Source organism: Dendrobates tinctorius, unplaced genomic scaffold (genome assembly GCF_039654945.1).
Source record: "Dendrobates tinctorius isolate UK_male_01 unplaced genomic scaffold, ASM3965494v1 ptg000075l, whole genome shotgun sequence".
Lineage (NCBI taxonomy): Eukaryota > Metazoa > Chordata > Amphibia > Anura > Dendrobatidae > Dendrobates > Dendrobates tinctorius.
In genome coordinates this window covers 40,756,486-40,777,092 of record NW_027361743.1, presented here as the reverse complement: position 1 = coordinate 40,777,092, position 20,607 = coordinate 40,756,486, and the positions used below count along the sequence as shown (strand labels likewise).

At 42.8% G+C, this 20,607-nt stretch overlaps 1 protein-coding gene across 5 annotated transcripts in view; it reads left to right on the top strand.

The window, feature by feature from the left end:
• STARD13 (StAR related lipid transfer domain containing 13) overlaps positions 1-20,607 on the top strand; it is a 254,912-nt gene that overhangs the window by 163,626 nt on the left and 70,679 nt on the right. For all 5 annotated transcript variants that reach the window (XM_073583197.1, XM_073583200.1, XM_073583196.1 and 2 more), the window contains exon 2: positions 17,208-17,279. In XM_073583197.1, the coding sequence (XP_073439298.1) occupies positions 17,208-17,279 (72 nt within the window). The remainder of the gene's footprint in view (positions 1-17,207; positions 17,280-20,607) is intronic.

Below are 20,607 nucleotides of genomic sequence, written 5' to 3'. Positions count from 1 at the left end.
TGCTGTCTTTGACAAATATAATACCAAACCTTCATCCAGACGTCTATATTTCACAGATCAAGGATGGGGCTTTCTATGTTCTAAGGCCGTATTTCCTAAACACCGGTCCTCATGGTCCTCATGTTTTTAGGATTTCCTAAGTATTGTACAGGTGATGGAATTATTAGTCAGGCATCAGAAACTGCCACAGGTTCTCTCACCTGTTCAATACTAAGAAAATCCTGAAAACATCATGTGTTTGGGGGGCCGTGATGACAGGGTTTGGGAAACACTGTTCTAAGAGTAGTAAAACTAGGAGGGTCACTTGTAAAGAAGTATCTGGGTGTACTTGTAGATCATAGACTAAATAATAGCATGCAATGTTAATCAACGGTTTCTAAGTCCAGCAAGACCCTGATTTCAGCGATGTGTCACTTACTGGGCTGCTATGTAAAGCCCTGTAAAGTTTGTACCTGTATATTGTGGTGTTCCTGATGAAGAAGTCTTGTACTTTGAAATGCGTTGAATAAATTAACAACTGAATTAATACATGCCCGGACCTTGCATCATTCAGCAGCGCAGAAAAAATCCACGTTATACCCAATAAATTTCCTGTATATGGAAAATATCATCACACATTGACTTGTTGTTTAAATATAATTTTTTTTGTGTTGAATGTGCGTTTTAAACATTTTTGGCAATATTTTTTTAAAAATATAAAAATAGAAATCTTGCAATTTTCACACTGGCCACTGGGGCTTTTTAGACTCTAACTTCCTGTTGTTTCATGAAACAACACATGTACATAGTCATTGCAATCCTTCCTCTGAAGATAAGGAACCTGCTGGAAACTGTTCCTAAAAGTACAGAATGTATAAATCTAAAAAAAATCCCTAATAGCTAGTGTGAACATTACAAGATTACTAATTTTGTTTTTTAATAAAAATCATGATTGGAAGAAAAAAGAAACATTGCGACATTATCTTAAAAATACATGTACCGCTAAAACCTGATTTAATCAGTAGCTCATTTTCTGATGATAGCTTCCCTTTAATAGTCACTTATGTCAGTCTGTTGGGATGGTCAACTGTGGTTGAGGGGATGTTGATCGTGCATGTTCAAGTACGGACTGCTGATTGCATTGTTCTTCTGAAGATAAGCGGCCATCGGTGATGTCAGTTGGCGGCTTGTTCATAGACAACAAGGGAGCGCACGGCCGAACTAGCCCTCCTATCTTTTGGGGAAGTCGGCTTAGATGCCTGTCGAAAGCCATTTAATGACTACCTAATGTGCTAAGCCAGCTTTATGTGCCCAACTTTGAAAGGTCCCATTAGATAGCAAATCAGTTTCCTACTGTCTAATGGATCTCACGGAAAGGACTAGGCTAACGAATTTCAGCGCTCACAAGCTCATACATTTTTAGTGATGCTCTGTAATAAGGTATTGTGGAGCAATGGGTCCAAATATGTATAGATTTGCCCTCATTTGTCTGTGTTTGCCCCCTGACAGATAATGATTAGATGCTTCGTCCAGAACTGAATATTGTAAATCGCCACTGTTTCCTAGAAAAATATTCAGAATTGAGAGTCCTCAGTGGTTGATACCTTTTAATGGCTAACTGAAAAGATGGTTATACATTGCAAGCTTTCGAGACTACTCAGGTCTCTTCGTCAGGCATTGACTAATACAAAATCTGAAGAATCACATCTTTATGCACAACATAGCACAGAAAGAAATAATGCAATAGATAAGACAAATGACGTGAAGCAGAACTATCATTATGGGGCAGTGATAGACAGTTATGGCCATAAATATTGGACCAGTTCATAGATAAGCAGTGAAGGTTTTATTGTCCTGTGATTGGGGTCTGGTAATGTGTTGTGATGGTCCCACAAGGTCTTAGGAGCAAATTCCTTAATTGATGTAAAAAGACATAAATCCATGCAACACATTCATTCCTGCACTGAAAGTGTCAAAGGTCATCATGAGCTTATACTCCCAATCTTTTCTGTCTCTCTGAGATATGAAGTTACCTTTCAATACCAGTAATTTCATGTCCATGGTGCTGTGATCAGGCATACAAAAATGTTTTGCCACAGGTAGATCCATTCTTTTTTCTTCTATTGTGTGGCGATAAGAATTCATCCTTGTTCTCAGTTTTTGCCCTGTCTCCCCCACATACAGACCCCCAGTTGGACATTTAGTACAAATAATTAAGTACACCACATTAGATGTAATGCAGGTGAAAGTACCTGGGATCTTGTAGTCCTGATGTGAGTTGGGGATCTTTATCCTTGTCCGTGGTCATTATAGATGGACAGGTTTTACATTTTTTCTGGTTGCAAGGAAATGTTCATGCAGCTGTTGGAGAGGACAAGGAGCTTCTGACAATGATGCTTCTTAGATTTGGGGGCTGCCTAAAACACAGCAGTGGGGGGTCTGGAAAAATTGATTGTAATCGGGCATCTTTTTGTAGTAAAGGTTGTAATTTCCATGCAGTTCCCCTTAGCACTTCCAGATTTGGATTGTAGGTGACTACTAGAGGCACCCGGTTATTTTCTTCTTTAGTTTTGTAATGTAGCAGGTGATTCCTTGACATTCTGGTAACTCTTTTAATTTGGTTTTGAATTGTTCTTGGATGGTAACCCTGATTCAAAAAGGTCTTTTTGAGGTGACCAAGGTGTTCATTTCTATCCATGGGGTGGGAACATATACGATTGTATCTCATGGCTTGGCTGTAGACAATAGAGTTCTTTATGTGTTTTGGATGGAAACTGTCCCATTTAAGGTATGTTGGACAGTCAATTGGCTTCTGATACAGGGATGTCTCTATTTCATTGTTTGTTAGCTTAATGATGGTGTCCAAAAAGTTAATCTCAGTGCTGGAGTAGTTGAGTATTAAGTTGATGGTGGGATGAAATTGATTAAACTGTATGTGGAATGTCTTTAGCTGTGGCTCAGACTCCATCCAGATGATTAAAATATCATCAATGTAATGGTAGTAGGCCAGAGGCCTGATGGGACATGAGGACAAAAAGTTGCTTTCAAGCTTGGCCATGAAAAGATTTGCATATTGTGGAGACATTTTACTTCCCATAGGTGTGCCAGTCTCCTGTAGATATATATTGTTGTCAAATTCAAAGTAATTGTGGGTGAGGATGAATTTTATAAGTTTCACCACAGAATCAGCATCAGTCCCGGTGTTTTCCATGAAGAATATGCAGGCATTTAATCCATCCTGCTGTGGGATATTAGAGTACAAAGATTCCACATCCATGGTGGCCAGGATGGTTCCTTCTGGTAGAGGACCTATTGCTGCTAGTTTATTCAATAGGTCAGTTGTGTCCTGAATGTAGCTGGATGTATCCTTCACCAGTGGTTTAAAAATCCCCTCTACCCCTCCAGATACCTGCTCAGTAAGGATGCCCACCCATGAAATATTTGGTCTTCCTGGATTTCCAGATTTGTGGATTTTGGGAAGCATGTAAAATCTCCCTATTCTTGGACTCTCTGGTATCAGGTCATTGGCTCTTATGGATTTGTCAGGCAGACAAGATACCAACTTGTTTAGTTCCGTGTAATAGTCCTGTGTAGGATCCGACTCCAATTTTTTGTAATAGCGTGTGTCCATTAGTTGTCTGTTTGCTTCCTTCATGTAGTCTGATGTATTATTATCTATTGCATTTTTTCTGTGCTGTGTTGTGCTTAAATATGTGATTCTTCAGATGTTGTATTAGTCAATGCCTGATGAAGAGACCTGAGTAGTCTCGAAAGCTTGCAATTTGTTACCATCTTTTCAGTTAGCCATTAAAAGGTATCAACCACTGAGGACTCTCAATTCTAAATATTTTTCTATCTACTGGCTAACACAGTACAAAGATATACATCTTTCCTGTATCATCACTGTTTCCTAGTAATTTACCAAGACCTGTTGGGAACCATAAAAAATGGAACAGGTCTGGAAGTGTCTAATTGTAATATTTCCCATATGCCGCTTATGCTGGATTTTTCAAGATGTCGGAAACCCCTTCTACTTTTGCTAGAGTCTATGGATACGGATGCTCTGGATACTGTAATTTACACTACCTATACAAACATTTACTTGCTGCCAATTCCTCCAACCCATGGGATGTCTCTATTTTCTTTTGCAGTAAATGAGACTAAACTTACAAATCTAACCCTAAGTATTCAATCAGCATGCCAAGTACATAGTCAAGCTCCAAACACGAGGTTAATATTAAACCAACCATACATTTATAACTCCAAAGGCCAATACTGCTGGCAGGATAAACTATATGTTCTCTCCTCTTATATTTTTTAAATGTTGCTTTTTTATTATATGCATCAATTTTATAATAATTTCTATTATTTATGTTAGATAAAATAGCATTAAGCGGAGGGTCATACTGGGTATAAAAGCCAACGCTGCCGAGTAACCATGCTGGGATCTGCTAGTACTTGTGTGGTTGGCCAGCCAAATGAGAGTAATGTCAAAGGGAAATATCCTTTGCGTGGCAACAGGCTGGTTTCTTTAATAGGAATTTTTGCCACCTAATCTAAGAGCAGCATAATGTAGCTCAGTTACCAGTGAACTCCTGCGTTTCCACCGGATTGTACAGAGTCCAACCTCGGCTTGTTTCCTGACCATTCTCCTGCCTGACAATTTTATCTCTACCCATACCTCCTGATTTATTCAACAGATCATTTTCTGATGATAACTTCCCATGAAACTTTCTAGTATTATATTGATCATTCATCAAGATATTAACCACTTCTTATCCTGTAAGCCCCATTCACATGTCATTTTTTTTATTTTCTCATGCACAAAAAAATGCAGAATAATTTTCATCAATGTACTGGGTCTGATATTTATCTATTTTTCCAGATGTCTAACCCCAAAGTATCTCATATTGATGATAACCTATTGGTGAGAAATCGATAGATCATCAATATGGTGTGACCGGACAACCCCTTTAACCTATATTAGCCAGAGCGGCTCACACCTTTACCTGTGGCTGTCGAATGAATGAACAGACGCTTCTCCGCTTAGTCACATTAGTCGATCGCTGGTGATTTCTGAAGATTGACTGCTGACCACATGCCCTTATTGAATAAACCAATTGTGTTATGGGGGTCTGGCACACAAACGCTTTACTATAAGGTTATGATCACACAGTTTTTTATGTGGATATTTGTGGCTGGTGTGTTTTTATGTTTTTTTTGTGTTTGGTGCATTGTTTTCTGTTTATTCAGTAGTCAAATGTGGATCGATTTTCAAGCATAAACTGCTCAAAAATTGACACGTTTCTTCTTTTTCCTCGTGAAAAAAATTTGTGAAAAAAACAGCACTCTAGGTGTGCACCCCATATGAAATGGATATGAATCTTTTTCAAAGAGTATTTGAAACTGTTGTCATGCGGATTTTGAAGTCGAATCTGCTCCAAAATCCATATTAAAAAATCTTGATTTGAACATACACTCAGTTAGAGAGGCTGTCCACTACTTTTACATTGGTGTCTTATCCTCAGGATAGGTCATCAATGTCTGATCGACCGGGGTCCGACACCCAGCAACCTCGCCGATCAGCTGATATCGGTGTCAGCGGGCGCCGATTGGGAGTACTCAGTTGCAGAACTGCTCCGTCTACTTTTAGTGGCCGGGGCTGGGTACTGCACATCTACCTCTTCCTATTCAAAGCAATGGGATGCGGGTGGCGACGGCCACTACAAGTAGACGGAGCAAGTGAGTACGACCACCGACTCCAATAACAGCTGATCGCCCGGGGTGCCCAGTGTTGGGTGCCAATCAGACAATGATGACCTATCCTAAGGACTGGCCAACAATGTAAAAGTAGCGGACAACCACTTTAATCAAACTCCTTGCACCATCCATTATACAGGCTCCATCTGACTATGTCTGGAGACATTCCTGTGTGGAAGGCCAAGAAAAAATGTAACTCCTACCATATACTGTATATGACAAATACATTTTGATTAAGTGAATAAACAATGAGTCACGTAGTGGATATTTGGCATCGCCAGAGGGAGAGAGAAATAACTAGAGAGGCTTATTAAAATCCTATCCTCCTCATATGTGCAGCCCTATAAACGCCAATGCTGAGGTTGTTTTGCAGAACATCTATAATGAGACACAGACCCTCGTGCTGCTGGTGGGTGGTCATTTCCTATTACCGTTATGTAATCCTGATTCATCATGTTTTGTTGTCGTGTTTTGGATTTGACTTCCTGGTGATGGATGATAGAAATCATTGTGTGCGTCTGAAGACTTCAATGATCACATAATGGGTTTAGTAATGATGTCCAGAGAAGCCAGCTCCGCTTTACCCAATGTTCCTCCATAGAGGTTATAACATCTCATGTTCTCCTCTGCGGTTTCCCTGTTTCATATACTGTAAGTAAAGCTTATTCGCACTGTTCATCTGGCTCTGCTGTTGTATAATATAGTTTGTGTTACAGGGCTATCCCCACTTCCAAAAAAAACCCCAAAAATGGATTTCAAATCTGTAGGATGCTGATTCTTGTGCAGAACTTCATTCTTATTTTACCCTATGTTATGCCTTGTATTGGAGTGGGGTGGAATCCAACAAAATCTGCAAGTAGTGGCGTGCCCACCAGGGCCGTGGGGTACTCGGAACCGGGTCGGACAGTTCTTTGGGGAAGTCACGGGGCCGTGACCCGACTCCGTGGCCCTGGCTGTGCCGTAAAATGGGGAATATGTATATGGGATTTAACATGACGTCACCTGTGGTGTTCGGCAACGGAAGGCCGACGCTGCTAAAGGTGACGCAGCTGGGATGGTTCTGTTCCCAACAGGTGGAGAGGAGCCCCAGGGCTACCGGTTCTGTTTATGTCGTGTACCTTGTGGTACAGGACCCAGGGCGCAAGAGATCACTGGAGGACACAAGGGCTGTAGTTTTATTTTCCTTTACTTGATGGTTGATAGTACAGACCAGGGCACTGGTAACTGACCGCAATGGAGAGCCGGGCAGCCTGGAAGCAATTTTGGATACACCTGGCCAGGTAGGTACGAAGCCCTTCCTTCTGTGCTGTCCTCCCTTTTCCCTCGCTGCCTAACAGCTCACCCTCCTGCTGCTTACTGTCTCTGTTTTAAAAAAACAAACCGTTGCCCGCATGGCAGGCAGCTCGAGCCTATCACTGGTGCCGCTCCTTTGTGTCAGCTCCAGGCTCTGGTATGATGTTGTGCCACCTGGTATTAGAACGGGCCAGGAGACCTGCAGTCCCCTGCCCTCCGGATTTAGCTGTCGGGACTTCAGTACCCGTGCAACCACGGACTCCGGTATCCGGTTCCTAGCGCTCACCTCTGGGGTGAGTTTAATCCCAGCTCCACTCCCCAGGTTCTACTCGACTTCTCTCCTACTGGTACCTGGTAATGGGACCCCTCCTTGATTCCAGGCATGACATTCCTCCCTGTGAGGGAGGCAATGCCACTGTGGCAACCGGACTCCTGGGGTGCCACAGTAGCAAATGCAGATTCGGTTGCGAGCGTATTTATTGTGGATTTCTGATCAAATTTTAAGCAGAAATTTTTACAACATTCTGAGAGATTTAAAAAAAATAAAAATCAAATTTGCCAGGGAATCTGTCAGCAGGTTTTTGCTACCTAATCTGAGCATAGCATTATGTAGGTGTAGAGACACTGATTTCGGCGATGTGTCACTTACTGGGCTGCTTAGTGTAATTTTTCTAAAATCATTGTTTTATCAGCAGGAGATTATCACATTTGGACTACTTGTCCTACTGCCAGGCAGTTCAGCCCCACCCCCTCCAGTGATTGGCGTATGCAGAGTGTACACAGAAAGCTTCCAATCAGTGGTGTGGGCGGGTTATATGCAGCTCGGCATTCAGAGAAAGGGTGGATCTGCAGCAGAGAAAACTTTGGTTCCGTCACAATTGCTGCCCCCAGTAAACTAAGTGACATATAGCTGGAATCAATGTCTCAGTCGACACTTAATGCTACTGTCAGATTACATAGCAAAATCCTGCTGACAGATTCCCTTTAGGGGCAGAGTTTTCACCCCGCAATTTGTGTATATTGTTCAACGCCTCAATGTGGGCGCTGAATGCAGCATGAACCGGTGTGCAGGGAATTTGATAAGCATTGCCCTCCCCAGCTTGGTTCCACACAGATCACGCGGTACATCCCTGTTTAGCACTTCAATGGGGGCCATGACTTTGAAGCAGGAGCAGCTGAGCCAAAAGCGCAGGCTGAATACAGGGCAGTGAGTTTAGATGAGACGGCTGCCTTCTCCTCGCTGGTTGGTAATGGGCACATCACGCTCTATGTTCCTGTACAGCGCTCCGGTGTGAGTGTAGCAGGTGTCACTGATGAGTGGATGGCACGGCTTCGTTCTCCCTCAGTGTGCGGTCCACACACTCTATTGGCCAACATGCACAAATGCCTCAGCATGTCTAGTGGTCAAGCAACCACATGGTGGCAGTATTTCAGTTACAAACCAACACAAGACACTATGCTGTATGTATTAAAGGGAACCTGTCACACATTATCCTGCAGATATGGGGTTAATCTGCATGGTAATAACGTTCTGAACCTGCGCCCGGACTTAGAGCCCCGCTGCTGGGAGGAAGTGAACTTTATTCCCCCCGGCAACGTTCAGCTTTCAGTCATGGCTGCGGCGGTGGCGTGGATTCAGCCTCTGTGTCTATAATGTAGCGCGTGGGGGCTATAACTGCATCCCCGGCACTGACTGACATCCAGCCCTAATGCTGATTGGGGAATAAAGTTAATTTCCTCCCGACAGTGGTCAGGTTAGCAACACTATTAACCTGCAGATTAACCCCATGTTTGCAGGTTAATGGCAACAATTCCCTTTAAATAATTATAGTACTGTTATTCAGTACAAGTATAGTGCTGCTATATAATTATAATATTATTATACTATTTAGCTATTGTAATGTTAAAATAATTATAGTGCTGTTATATTATGTAATTATAGTACTGCTATGTCATTATAGTGCTATTATACCGTATGAGGATAGTACTGTTATATTTTATACCGTAATTGTAGTACTGTTATACTACATGAGTATAGTATTATTATATTATATAAGTCTAGTGTTGTTATATTATATAATTATAGCACTGCTATACTATATAAGTACAGTTTTATATACTGGAGAAGAGCTGTGAGCCTCATAAATAAATCAGTGATATTGTCCTGACTGCCCCTCTTAGCAGACACAATCTTCTAGACCTGCCAGAAATTCTTTTGACCCATATAGTAACTTGATAGTGACAGATATAAAATCCCAATGTCCATCAGACAGCGGCCGCTCTTAGACTGACCGCAGCAGAGTTTCCTTGGGCGCAGATCTGTTCTTTTAAGGATACGTAGAGTCTTTTTTTTGGTTAATAAGAACTGTATGTTCTCCCACATGTTACAAAGTCACAGAGGCCAAGGCATTAAACTGCTGTCTAAGTAAATAAAGACTAATGAGCTGGCGCAGAGGCTTTCCAGCAAAAACATTGGGCCAAAGAACGGTCGTTCAGATTGGCTCCGCTAACGATTGTTAATGTGTTTAGTCAAAACTCAAAAGGTCTCAGTTGAAGTTGTGTTTACGCTGGAGGGTTAGCGCTGTGTCTTACGTTCATGTCCTACTGTACTATAAAAAAAATCATCTATGCAAAAATATAGCTTGTGAGTTTTCTTGAGTCTTTTTACATTCCCAAGTTTTGTTTTTTTTTATTATTGTTTACGCTGGGGAAGAAACGAGATCTTTCTTACAACGATCGCATATTAGCGGAATCTCCTGTACCTTCCAGGATGCTTTATATCTCTGCAACCACTAACATAGACATGGGAGAGCTCACTCATCAAGCTAATCAACCAGCGATCTTTTATTACACACGTCCATGGACAAGGGACAGAGTCTAAAGATGGCTTATGTACATGGTACTATGTCATATGCCAACTCCTTGGTGTAACCATCAGCTTAGTCCTTCATTCTCCACATCCAGAACATCTCTTACTACAACTGTTATTTCTTACACAAGATCTTCAGAATTCATGACCCAAGTGGCTACCAAAGTTGACTTTTCGATACTCAACTGCTACAATGTCTACCTGGCTGACCACGAGCTAGACAGTCTTGTCTGCAATCAGAAACCCTGCAGCAAGAGTCACCATTCGCTTTCATCATTGGTTCCGATATTTTCCAATTTTTTCCATGGCCTCCAATCAGTCTTAGGGCTCGTGCAGATGACCATCCAAGTGCTATCCGTCAAAAATTGTATTGCATTTGGACCAATGTTACTCAATGAGGCAATGCACATGTATAATTTTTTTCTTCAGACCGAGTGGTCAAAGGAAACAATCGCAGTATTCACGACTTGCCTCTGAGAATCGGATCGCCCTCGGCCATTCAAGTTTATGATTTTCACGAACTGACAGAATGGAGAAGATGGAGAAACTCTCTTCTACCCCTGATGAAGTCACGACGGTGAAGATACGCGTCGGGTTATGGGAGCGACACTATGCCCCTCCATACTAATCTATGTATAATGGCTACCTATACTGAATGAGTATGTCCTATTTCAGCTTGCTGGGGTGGTAAAGTATTCTAGGAAGGGTTGCTAATCTCTTGCTACTGGCGCTATTTTTTACCCTTTGGTATATTGATTTATTTATTGACTACTGGTTGGTGTTCCAACCTCCACCCTAATGGACTGTTATTTGGTGCGTTAACCCTATCCCCACTATCTATAGCTGTGATTCTTTGCTTCAGCAATTTTGTACACTTTATCTGCATATTATCATCGGCTGCAGCAAGGAATTTAGGCTCACACTCTGGTGTAAAAATGCTCTGCAGTAAATTTGTATAGGTCATTTTTTTGTATTTCTTGTGTATACAAATCGTATTTACAACTAGGATTTTCTCCTGTACTTTAACACAAGACCTCTTCTTATTATAATGGTATATATTGTGGACATGCTGTATGTGACATTCTGTGCGTAATTAGCGGATTTTGTATAGGGCCTGTGTTTGCTCCCATATATACAGCTTATGGTTATTAACCACTGTATATTTTAAATGTTTTTAGTATCTTTTTGTGCTTTGTGTGTTCTAAGAAATAAGTTTGTGACTGTTTTCATGGTGATCCCTGCTGTTTGTGTATGTCTTCTTTGCCTCTGGTTGTGTACTATTTAATTAAGACATACGGTGGTTGGATCCCTCTCTATTGGTTTGACTTCTTGATGGTGCCCTCCGTGTTTCTGTACTACAATAGTATTTCTCTTCCATGTGGTGCCATTGCTGACAGCATGAAATGGGAAGGGGTTTTCTTTGGTAAAGGGGTATACACATCTCTATAGTAGGTATAAGAATAATATTAGCAAATACCTCCAATTAGAAATGTAGTATAGTTCTTCTAATTCACTATGTTACTTATGCAGGGCATTCCAGTAGTTAAGGTATCCATGGTTACGACCACTCATAGAGTGACAATTAGCTAGTTAGCTGTTAGCGGTCATAACCATGGTTACCTAAGCTACTGCAATGCCTTACACAGGGGATTAAGCAACATAGTGAATCAGAAGTACTATACTACATTTTTAATAGGAGGTATTTCCTAATATTATAATTATTTCACCCCCCCAACATATTGGGATAGGATTTTTTAGATGGTAATACCCCTGTTTAATGACTTACCCATGATTGTTCTTGTTAAATAGAATTACGTAGTCTTAACTTTAGCTTTGCTTGTGCACTAATTTTTGCAACATGGACTTGAATTAATTTGTTGGAAAAATTACTTTTTTGGGTGTGCAAAATAACACTTTTTTTGCAATCTATGGCCCACATTTGCGGGAGTATTTTGTAGTTTGGTATCGCATAGAAAAGTTGATTCTGAAAGGAAACTAAAGGTTTTCTGACAAATCTGTTGGAGTGTACTCATTTATGCTGAGCACAGTATATACAGTATATTTAGATATATATTACTAGCTATTGAACCCATTCTACGCCCGGGTGGCGAGCATTTATATTGGTAAATGGTCCCCATCCTGGTATGTGCTGCTTCCATCTGTGCCTTAATCTTGTCATGTGCTGCTACCATCTTGCGCCCCCTTCCTATCTTGTGCAGCCCCCATCCTGCGCCCTCATCCTGTTTTGTGCGCCTCCATCTTGTCATGTGCTACTCTCTTCCTGTGCCCTCACCCTGTCATGTGCTCCAATCCTGCGCCACCATACTGTCATGTGGTGCTCCCATCCTGTACCCCCATGCTGTCATGTGCTACTCCCATCCTGCGCCCCCATTCTGGTATGTGCTGCCCACATCCTGGTATGTGCTACTCCAGTTCTACACCCCCATTCTGTCATGAGGTGCTCTCATCCTGCGCCCCCATCCTGTTATGTGGTGCTCTCATCCTGCGCCCCCATTCTGTCATGTGGTGCTCTCATCCTGCGTCCCCATTCTGTCATGTGGTGCTCACATCCTGTCATGTGCTGCTCCCATCCTGCGCCCCCATCCTGTCATGTGCTGCTCCCATCCTGTCATGCTCCTCCCATCCTGCGCCCCCATCCTGTCATGTGGTGCCCACATCCTGTCATGTGCTGCTCCCATCCTGCACCCGCATTCTGTCATGTGCTGCTCCCATCCTGCACCCCCACCCTGTCATGTGGTACTCACATCCTGTCATGTGCTGCTCCCATCCTGTCGTGCTGCTCCCATCCTGCGCCCCCATCCTGTCATGTGCTGCTCCCATCCTGCGCCCCCATCCTTTCTTGTGCTGCTCCCATCCTGCGCCCCCATCCTGTCATGTGGTGCCCACATCCTGTCATGTGCTGCTCCCATCCTGCACCCGCATTCTGTCATGTGCTGCTCCCATCCTGCACTCCCACCCTGTCATGTGGTACTCACATCCTGTCGTGCTGCTCCCATCCTGCGCCCCTATCCTGTCATGTGCTGCTCCCATCCTGTCGTGCTGCTCCCATCCTGCGCCCCCATCCTGTCATGTGCTGCTCCCATCCTGTCATGTGCTGCTCCCATCCTGTCATGTGCTGCTCCCATCCTGCACCCCCATCCTGTCATGTGCTGCTCCCATCCTGTCATGTGCTGCTCCCATCCTGCGCCCCCATCCTGTCATGTGCTGCTCCCATCCTGTCATGTGCTGCTCCCATCCTGTCATGTGCTGCTCCCATCCTGCACCCCATCCTGTCATGTGCTGCTCCCATCCTGTCATGTGCTGCTCCCATCCTGCACCCCCATCCTGTCATGTGCTGCTCCCATCCTGTCATGTGCTGCTCCCATCCTGCACCCCATCCTGTCATGTGCTGCTCCCATCCTGTCATGTGCTGCTCCCATCCTGCACCCCCATCCTGTCATGTGCTGCTCCCATCCTGTCATGTGCTGCTCCCATCCTGTCATGTGCTGCTCCCATCCTGCGCCCCCATCCTGTCATGTGCTGCTCCCATCCTGCGCCCCCATCCTGTCATGTGCTGCTCCCATCCTGCGCCCCCATTTTGTCAAAGATGATGTCTACTGGCTAACACAGTACAAAGATACAGTATATGTTTAAACTTTTATTAAATATATATATACACTCACTGGCCACTTTATTAGGTACACCATGCTAGTAACGGGTTGGACCCCCTTTTGCCTTCAGAACTGCCTCAATTCTTCGTGGCAGAGATTCAACAAGGTGCTGGAAGCATTCCTCAGAGATTTTGGACCATATTGACATGATGGCATCACATAGTTGGCGCAGATTTGTCGGCTGCACATCCCTGATGCGAATCTCCCGTTCCACCACATCCCAAAGATGCTGTATTGGATTGAGATCTGGTGACTGAGGAGGCCATTTGAGTACAGTGAACTCATTGTCATGTTCAAGAAACCAATCTGAGATGATTCGAGCTTTATGACATGGCGCATTATCCTGCTGAAAGTAGCCATCAGATGTTGGGTACATTGTGGTCATAAAGGGATGGACATGGTCAGCAACAATACTCAGGTAGGCTGTGGTGTTGCAACGATGCTCAATTGGTACCAAGGGGCCCAAAGAGTGCCAAGAAAAAATTCCCCACACCATGACACCACCACCACCAGCCTGAACCGTTGATACAAGGCAGGATGGATCCATGCTTTCATGTTGTTTACGCCAAATTCTGACCCTACCATCCGAATGTCGCAGCAGAAATCGAGACTCATCAGACCAGGCAACGTTTTTCCAATCTTCTACTGTCCAATTTCGATGAGCTTGTGCAAATTGTAGCCTCAGTTTCCTGTTCTTAGCTGAGAGGAGTGGTACTCAGTGTGGTCTTCTGCTGCTGTAGCCCATCTGCCTCAAAGTTCGACGCACTGTGCGTTCAGAGATGCTCTTCTGCCTACCTTGGTTGTAACGGGTGGCAATTTGAGTCACTGTTGCCTTTCTATCAGCTCGAACCAGTCTGCCCATTCTCCTCTGACCTCTGGCATCAACAAGGCATTTCCGGCCACAGAACTGCCGCTCACTGGATTTTTTTTCTTTTTCGGACCATTCTCTGTAAACCCTAGAGATGGTTGTGCGTGAAAATCCCAGTAGATCAGCAGTTTCTGAAATACTCAGACCAGCCCTTCTGGCACCAACAATCATGCCACGTTCAAAGGCACTCAAATCACCTTTCTTCCCCATACTGATGCTCGGTTTGAACTGCAGGAGATTGTCTTGACCATGTCTACATGCCTAAATGCACTGAGTTGCCGCCATGTGATTGGCAGATTAGAAATTAAGTCTTAACACACAGTTGGACAGGTGTACCTAATAAAGTGGCCAGTGAGTGTATATATATAGACTAAAAAGTGGCTGGATTGCTCCGCTGACGTATCTATAAAATTGGTGCCATAAAGCATGGACTGGACTACGCAGGCGCCGATTCCTGCGCCACAACCTGCCTTCTCCTGACATCACGGCCCTATTTCAATACTTTCCGCCCACCAACAAAATGGCGGCTGAAGTGCGCTATACCCATGCGGAGGATTCACGTCTCGGCCTCCGACCCAAATAGACCCCGCGGCAATACCGGATAGGTAAGTTGTTGTGCCGGAGATCGCGGTATGCGTTCGGTGCTTACGCATACCGCAATCTCCTGGGCCACAATCCTCATCCCCTGACGCGTAACTCTGGGGTCCAGACTGCGCAGGTGTGTCGCACTTGCGCAGTCTATAAAGGCTTCGGAAAGAGTGACGCTCCTAGCATTATATTATAGATTATTATTATTATAGCGACATTTATTCCATGGCGCTTTACATGTGAGGGGTATACATAATAAATACAAGTACAGTAATCTTAAGCAATACAAGTCACGACTGGTACAGGAGGAGAGAGGACCCTGCCCGCGAGGGCTCACAGTCTACAAGATTTAGTAGATATATATGGTGTGTGCATTCATTTATTTGATCTATAATTATGCAAGATGACCTTTCATCCTGCAGAAAGAAGGTTTCTTCATCAGCAAATGAGGGATTCTTTACTATAAGGAAGGTGACACTTGAGAGCTCTCTGCTTGGGGATATTTTTTTTGGGGTGGGTAGATCCACTGGATTCCTTTTTTTGAGTGTAATTGTATTACATATTGTGGTTACTAGGTTTACATGAGATGTTCTGTTCTTAGGGAACAGATTTTTTCAACCTAAGATATGAAAATTTGTTTTGTTCTGTTTTTTTTTTTTCTCATGAGGGATTTTACCTTCCTGTGGAACAGTATTGCAGGAACTTAGGCTCAACTGTATGAACTCATGTCTATTTTGAACCTTACAAACTATGTAAACATATAGATTTAAACATGTGAGCTGGAGAAGAGTCAGAGCTTTACTGATACTTTACATATGGCAGCAAGACTCTGATCAGAGTTTTTATGAGTTTGATCCGAGTGTGGTTCGAATGTCGTTTTTTCTTGATCGTTGAGAAATTAACCCCCTTCTGACATTGGGTGTAAAAGTACGCCCATGCCGGACTCCCCCCAATTTGGAGCGGGCTCCGACGCTGAGCCCGCACCTTCCCGGGCACATGACAGATAATCTATACAGCAGACATGTGCCCGCAACTGCCGCGGGTGGAATCGCAATCCAGCCGCAGCTGTTAATTAGTTAAATGCCACTGTCTATCTCTGACAGCGGCATTTAACTCGCGTTTACCAGAAGCGCGTTGCTAATCCCTCCCATCGGTGACCCCGTCACATAATCGTGCGTCACGGAAGGGTCGGCATGACAGCCAGAGTTCTGCAGCAGACCTCTGTGGTTGTCAGCTCGGTGCACAAAAAAATAAGCCCCCAAACAGCACCAGATCACGAAAAATGGAGACGCTATAGGTCTCGGAAAATGGCGTCATTTGTTTTTGTTTCTTTTTAAACAACTTTTTTGTTTTTTTCACCACTTCAATAAAAAAAGAACCCAGACATGTTTGGTATTTCTGAACTCGTAATGACCTGGAGAATCATAATGGCAGGTCAGTTTTAGCATTTAGTGAAGATGGTAAAAACAACTGTGGAATTGCACTTTTTTTGCTATTTTACCGCACATGGAATTTTTTTCCCCATTTTCCAGTACACAAAATGTTAAAACCAATGGTGTCGTTCAAAAATACAGCTGACAAAACACAAACCCTTACATGACCATATAGACCAAAAAATAAAAAAAACTTATAGCTCTGGGAAGAAGGGGAGCAAAAAACAGAAAGTAAAAAACTGAAATACCCCTGGGGTCGTTAAGGAGCTAAAAAAATATCTCACTCGAATGTCAGCTGAGTGCAGTCTGATTTTTTTTTTGCCCACCCATTGACATTGAAATCTGATACGTCTTCGCAATTTTGCGTGGACCTCTCACCCCACAAAAATCACGGATGTGCGAGTGGCCTCATAGACTATCTGTCTGAGGCACACAGAGGTGCAGGAGAGCTCTGTAATTGGTCATGCTTTAGTAATGGTTTTAAATCAAATTAATTGCTAGAATAACAAAAACAAACCCTGGATTCTAATTAGAAATGTGCATATTTTAAGAAATGTTCTGCAATCATTTTCAGCCTGGGTAACTTATGGTCATACTGCAGCATGCTTGCTAGGAATGTGTGCGTGACGTATTTTCCTTTCTCTGCTATGATTCTAGCAACTCACAAATGAATTATGAGGTTCTGTATCCATAAAGCATGAATGTCCAGGCAACACATTCACTTTATGTTGTTTCTTTTTTTTCAGAACTCGAGGCGAAAGAAGCATGTGAGTGGTTACGGGCGGCTGGATTTCCTCAGTATGCTCAGCTTTATGAAGGTAACGCCATCAAGCCTTCTGATGGAATTTGCCAGGCTTTTCATCCATGACATCATTCTGTTCCATCGCACTTTACATTCCGGGAAGGCTGATTTTTATGAGCTTTAAAACCATAATTATGCCAGCCACTAAAACATAGTCATCCTGAGAACAGCGGATCCCATTCATCAGGACCACCCAGTCCTTGATACAGTAGTAACGGTGTGCACTCAATAATAATATTTATGTAATAAGCAAAATAATTGAGGTGTCCCGACCCCTGTCTGCAGGATAAACCTACTGAGCTGTGCGTGACAACGATTCGAGAGCTAGAGGGGGTTAAAAGATTATGTTGGGGGATGGGCCGCAGACTACAAAGGTGTCTGATGAACAAATCCGTCCTCACTTTTGTATCCTTGATTGAATTTTATGAAATGATATTAATACTGGGCAGCTCAAGCTAGAGATACTTCTAGCACTGCCCCCTGCCAGATGATGCATTCTAAACTGTACGGGTATTTTGACATGGGCATTTTTGCGCCCATAATAAGCACCCTTTAAATGTCCTGACTGATTGCTGGCATATTTACACAGGCCAATGATCAGTGCCGTTATTACACAGCCCAATGATCAGTGCCGTTATTACACAGGCCAATGATCAGTACCATTATTACACAGGTCAATGATCACATCCATGTTTACAATGGCCAATGATCAATGTCATATTTGCACAGGCCAACGAACAGTGCCATTATTACACAGGCCGAAGATCATTGTCCCATTTACAAGGGCAATTGTTCACTTCCATGTTTGCAAGAACCAATGGTCAGTGCCATTATTACATAGGTCAATGATCACGTCCATGTTTACAATAGCCAATGATCAATGTTATATTTACAAGGGCTATTGGTCATTTCCATGTTTACGAGGACCAATGATCAGTGCCATGCTTACAAGAGCCAACGATCAATGCAATTATTACACAGGTCAATGATCAGTGCCATTATTACACAGGTCAATGATCAGTGCCATTATTACACAGGTCAAGGATTAGTGCCATTATTACACAGGTCAATGATTAGTGCCATTATTACACAGGTCAATGATCAGTGCCGTTATTACACAGGCCAATGATAAGTGCCATTATTGCACAGGTCAATGATCAGTGCCATTATTACTTAGGCCAATGATCAGTGCCATTATTACACAGGTCAATGATCGGTGCCATTATTACACAGGTCAATGATCGGTGCCATTATTACACAGGTCAATGATCAGTGCCATTATTACACAGGTCAATGATTAGTGCCATTATTACACAGGTCAATGATCAGTGCCATTATTACACAGGTCAATGATTAGTGCCGTTATTACACAGGTCAGTGATCAGTGCCATTATTACACAGGTCAATGATTAGTGCCATTATTACACAGGTCAATGATCAGTGCTATTATTACACAGGCCGATGATCAATGCCATTATTACACAGGTCAATGATTAGTGCCATTATTACACAGGTCAATGATCAGTGCCATTATTACACAGGTCAATGATTAGTGCCATTATTACACAGGTCAATGATCAGTGCCATTAGTACACAGGTCAGTGATCAGTGCCATTATTACACAGGTCAATGATTAGTGCCATTATTACACAGGTCAATGATCAGTGCCATTATTACTCAGGCCAATGAACAGTGCCATTATTACACAGGTCAATGATTAGTGCCATTATTACACAGGTCAATGATCAGTGCCATTATTACACAGGTCAATGATCAGTGCCATTATTACACAGGCCAATGATCAATGCCATTATTACACAGGTCAATGATTACTGCCATTATTTCACAGGTCAATGATTAGTGCCATTATTACTCAGGCCAATGATCAGTGCCATTATTATACAGGTCAATGATCAGTGCCATTATTACACAGGCCAATGATCAGTGCCATTAGTACACAGGTCAATGATTAGTGCCATTATTACACAGGCCAATGATCAGTGCCATTATTACACAGGCCAATGATCAGTGCCATTATTACACAGGTCAATGATCAGTGCCATTATTACACAGGTCAATGATCAGTGCCATTATTACACAGGTCAATGATCAGTGCCATTATTACACAGGTCAATGATTAGTGCCATTATTACACAGGTCAATGATCAGTGCCATTATTACACAGGTCAATGATCAGTGCCATTATTACACAGGTCAATGATCAGTGCCATTATTACACAGGCCAATGATCAGTGCCATTATTATACAGGTCAATGATCAGTGCCATTATTACACAGGCCAATGATCAGTGCCGTTAGTACACAGGTCAATGATTAGTGCCATTATTACACAGGTCAATGATTATTGGCATTATTACACAGGCCAGTGATCAATGCCACTATTACACAGGCCAATGATCAGTGCCATTATTACACAGGTCAGTGATTAGTTCCATTATTACACAGGTCAATGATCAGTGCCATTATTACACAGGTCAATGATCAGTGCCATTATTACACAGGCCAATGATCAGTGCTATTATTACACAGGTCAATGATTAGTGCCATTATTACACAGGCCAATGATCAGTGCTATTATTACACAGGTCAATGATCAGTGCCATTATTACACAGGTCAATGATTAGTGCCATTATTACACAGGCCAATGATCAGTGCTATTATTACACAGGTCAATGATCAGTGCCATTATTACACAGGTCAATGATCAGTGCCATTATTACACAGGTCAATGATCACTTCTATGTTTACAATGGTCAATGATCAATGTCCTATTTACAAGGGCATATGTTCACTTCCATGTTTACAAGGACCAATGATCGTAGGCATGTTCACAAAAACCAATGATAACTTTCATGTTTCCAAGGCCCACTGACCACTGCCATGTTAACAGGACGATGTGCTGCTGCCATTGACTAAAAATCATCGCACACGGCGAATGAGCATTCTGCTTGTTTGTCCAAATAATTGTCGGCTTGTTTAATTGTCTCGATAGTCAGGAACAAGTGTTACTAAGAACACTTGTTCACTCATTTCCGACTCATACAAAGCCAGCATTAGCCATCACCCAGTGAAAGTATTCCAAACAATGTCATGTGAGCCTATCTATACTTTCCCCTTCACACATCTCTAGTCTAATCTCCCGCTACATAGCCATACGTAACCTCTGATCCTCATGCGATCTTTTTCTTTCCTTTTGTCTTGATTTCTCCTCATTTTATGATCTCCAAGATTTTTTTCATGCATCCCCAACAACTCTAGAACTCGACCTCAACTAATCAGTCTCCCCACCTCCGAACCCTTCAAAAGCAGCCTAAATACCCACC